General features: G+C 40.1%; 1 protein-coding gene across 1 annotated transcript in view; it reads right to left on the bottom strand.

The window, feature by feature from the left end:
* LOC128250248 (cadherin EGF LAG seven-pass G-type receptor 1-like) overlaps nt 1-4464 on the bottom strand; it is a 41813-nt gene that overhangs the window by 5410 nt on the left and 31939 nt on the right. The window contains exon 10 of the mRNA XM_052974969.1: nt 2782-2899. Within this exon, the coding sequence (XP_052830929.1) occupies nt 2782-2899 (118 nt within the window). The remainder of the gene's footprint in view (nt 1-2781; nt 2900-4464) is intronic.

The raw sequence follows: 4464 nt of genomic DNA on the forward strand, positions 1-4464 counted from the left end.
GAGGAGTGGAATATCTCTTTGTCTGCCCTCTGACGAAGGATTGAATCCGAAACGTTGGATATTGCACTCCTCACGGCAACTTCACTGTACTCCTTTCACTTTTCTCTCTCTCTCTCTCTCTCTCTGTCTATATATATATATATATATATATATATATATATATATACACGGTCACACACACACATCTTTTTTCTGTTATACCTGTTGTTCGTTTCATTCATTAGACTACATACATGCTGGGGAATGCATGTAGTTTCGTCGCTACACTCTTCACAACGGTGCCCCATCATGGCCGCAATTCAGTGTTTGTATCGAGTAAAAGTTTTAAGAGAAAGCACACACATGCGCATATCTTTTATCTTTTACTTGTTTGTCATTCAAGTGCGGCCATGTTGGGGTACTTCGGTACGTATTAATTTTTTAAAATTCTTGTACTTCCTCTCTCACTTCTCTTTGGCGAATCACTAAGTTATGGAATATAAACAAACCATGATGAAACATTTGCTACCTAAGTTTAATAGTCAAGCTGTGATTTGAACCTTCGTAAAGTACAAACTTGAGTACCATCAACTTTTCATGCGAAAAATAAATAATTAAAAACCGCCGATGGAGATTCGAGGATGAAACAAGAATATGAAGAAAGGGCTATATTTCTCATTTTGTAAGATGTTCTTGCTCGTTCATTTTCGTCTCAACATAAGGGAACACGTGTCCGTGGAGTGCTCAGCCACTAGCACGTTAATTTCACGAGCAGGCTGTTCCGTTGATCGGATCAACTGGAACCCTCGACGTCATAAGCGATGGAGTGCCAACAACAACAACAAGTTTTCACTTATACAATAGTTGGCACGCAAATTTGTATAGCAAGAACGGCCTGTTCGTGAAACTTAAGTAGCAAATTTTATATTTTAAGTTCTCTTTAAAGTTCCTACATACACACATGTATGTATGTATTATATGTATGTATATGCATTCATAAAATATCTTATTTAACCCATTACCTCCCATAATTCTATTAACTGGAATTTTTTTAATGAAACTTTGATTTCTAGCATAAAACAGCCTTAGAAACACTCTGGAATGATCAAAATAACATTATTTTAAATAGAAATAAGCGAGATATTGGGTGAAAAATTAGCAAACCTCATTTGAATATCAGAGAAATATACCTAGTAGATATAGCAAAAAGGTTAGATATGTGTAAATATTGATAGATAATTACGAAATTTGTAATTTTTAAGTGATCTCATATGAGATCACTGGTAGGTAATGGGTTAAAACATTTAAATTTGAAAACAACAAATAGTAATAGAATGAAATAACAAAGAAAAAACAAAAACAATAGGAGCTCTATTTGATCTTCCGTTTACAGTAAATAGTAGCTAAACAAGTCCCTAAAAATTGCACCCAACTATCTTTAAAATGGAAGCTCACATAATTTTCATATATAGGTACAAGGCCAGAAATTATGAGGTAGGGAGCGAGTCGTTTACATCGCCTCCACTGGTATTCATTTTATCTACCCTGAAAGAATGAAAAGGAGAATCGGCCTCGGAGGAATTTGAACTCTGCACGTTAACGGGCGGAAGAAATGCCGCTAAGTATTTTGTCCGGTGTACTAACGATTCTGCCAGCTCGTCGATCTTACGGAAGCGAACATAGTATAATGTAGTTTTAGATACATTGTACTTGAAATAAACCTTTCTACTATAGGCACAAGGACCGAAATTTAGGGGAGGAGACTAAGTCGATTACATCGACCCTAGTGCTCAACTGGTACTTATTTTATCGACCCCGCAAGGATGAAAGGTAAAGTCGACCCCGGTGGAATTTCTGCTCAGAACGAAAGATAGACAAAATGTCGTTAAACGTTTTGCCCGGCTCGCTAACGATTTTGACAGCTTATCATTCTAACGAAAGCGCACATAGTATAATGTAGCTTTTGATACGCTCTATATGAAATCATGACAGAACGGTCACGAGTTGAATGCGTCTTATTAGAATTCTAAGAAATGAGGGTTGATCTGGGAAATATGGGCTGTACAACAACATAGCAATTAATGGCATCGAATCGCTGATATCTAATATCTATAATGTGGAGGCGCAATGGCCCAGTGGTTAGGGCAGCGGACTCGCGGTCACAGGATCGCGGTTTTGATTCCCAGACCGGGCGTTGTGAGTGTTTATTGAGCGAAAACACCTAAAGCTCCACGAGGCTCCGACAGGGGATGGTGGTGAACCCTGCTGTACTCTTTCACCACAACTTTCTCTCGCTCTTACTTCCTGTTTCTGTTGTGCCTGTAATTCAAAGGGTCAGCCTTGTCACACTGTGTCACGCTGAATATCCCCGAGAACTAGGTTAAGGATGCATGTGTCTGTGGAGTGCTCAGCCACTTGCACATTAATTTCACGAGCAGGCTGTTCCGTTGATCGGATCAACTGGAGCCCACGACGTCGTAAGCGACGGAGTGCCAACAAAAATATGTATAATGTCTCATTCTTTTTATTTTATCTCTCAGAATGCGAAGACAATAGCTTTGTCAGAAATCAAGGATGGTGTACCAGTGACCATATTATCTACTTTTTTCATTTTATATTGCATGCTTCGTCGGGGACGATATTAATCTGTATTAGAATTGTGTGTTCTGAGGGGAAATCGCTGGCTGTTTCTCGCAGTTCGATCGAACGAGTGGAGGCTCTCATAAAAATCTCATACATGTTTCGTGTATAGGGCAATCAAAATTCGTCTGCACTTTGATTTAAATAGAAGATCGAACTTGCCTCTCTTCAATAACAAATCTCCGTCAGTGTTCATAGAAAAAAGATCTTTGTTTTTTCCGTTAATATAACACGTCAGAGCTCTTATTTTATCTCTATCGGTACATTTCAGCCGGGTGATCTGAATAAGTAAGAAAAATAAAACAGTAAATTAATTATATAATTAATTAATTATTTGTATTGATTTCTAGCAATCACATGAAAATACACATATTGGGAGAGCAAGAGAAATAAATGTTGTTTTTTTTTATCTTTATTCTTTACTTCTTTCATTTAAAAAATTCGTACAAACTAACATATTGACGCGGAGGGAAAGTGGTAGGGGTCCCCCCCCCCACAAATATCTGGCTTTATGCCTAAATTGGAAATCATGACTTTTATCGAACCTGGAAGGATGAAAGTCGATAACAACAGGATTTGAACTCAGTACTTTTTTTCTTTCTTATTTCTTTATTGCCCACAAGGGGCTAAACATAGAGGAGACAAACAAGGACAGACAATGGGATTAAGTCGATTACATCGACCTCAGTGCGTAACTGGTACTTAATTTATCGACCCCGAAAGGATGAAAGGCAAAGTCGACCTCGGCGGAATTTGAACTCAGAACGTAGCGGCAGACGAAATAACGCTAAGCATTTCGCCCGGCGTGCTAACGTTTCTGCCAGCTCGCTACCTTTCTTTCTTTCTTTCTTTCTTTCTTTCTTTCTTTCTTTCTTTCTTTCTTTCTTTCTTTCTTTCTTTTACAATAACTATGATTAGATCTGTTTCAACATCGAATATTAGACAGCCCCACTAGACACGACACGGGTATCACAGCCGACGATTTAAGAGAACGTGCAATACATGCGCTCTTTCCGGTGTAGGGGACTGGAAATTACGTCTCCCATCCAGCACCTGTGGAAATTACGTCTCCCTGTCCAGCGCCTCTGGAAACTACGTCTCCCGGTCCAGCGCCTGTGAAAACTAGTCTCCCTGTCCAGCGTCTGTGGAAACTACACCTCCCTATCCAGCGCCTGTGGAAACTACGTCTCCCTGTCCAGCGCCTGTGGAAACTAGTCTCTCTGTCCAGCACCTGTAGAAGCTACGTCTCCCTGTCCAGCGCCTGTGGAAATTACATCTCCCTGTCCAGCGCCTGTGGGAACTAGTCTCCCTGTCCAGCGCCTGTGGAAACTCGTCTCCCTGTCCAGCGCCTATGAAAACTAATCTCACAGTCCAGCGCCATCTGGAGACTCCGGAACAAATGACTTCCCAACATCACAGAGAACATCATTGATAATCCCCACCCCTTACTCAGCTGGAGCACAAACTGCCAAACCTACCTTCGTGAGGTCTACTACTATTCCATCAGCAAACATTGTTTATCAATAAGAAAAATGACTTATTTTAATGCTATCATCAGATTTACGTTCTTTTAATGAACTTCAAGCCTTTGACCGCTGATCACCTGGACATACCACACAAGGCCTACACGACCCACACATATGGCAAAGGATACGATTCCTGCTACTAGTACAGATTACAGCTTACTCATAACACTCACACGAACTCATTTGTAACCTGACACCTTGAAATCGATTACTCCCACGTGGTAAGTGTTGTCACTTAAATAACACACCTTACAGAACGATGACTAACTGGCGAATACCACACGCATTGTCCAGTGCAAAGAACTGATATCACTATATA

The sequence above is a fragment of the Octopus bimaculoides genome, chromosome 20, assembly GCF_001194135.2.
Source record: "Octopus bimaculoides isolate UCB-OBI-ISO-001 chromosome 20, ASM119413v2, whole genome shotgun sequence".
Taxonomy (NCBI): domain Eukaryota; kingdom Metazoa; phylum Mollusca; class Cephalopoda; order Octopoda; family Octopodidae; genus Octopus; species Octopus bimaculoides.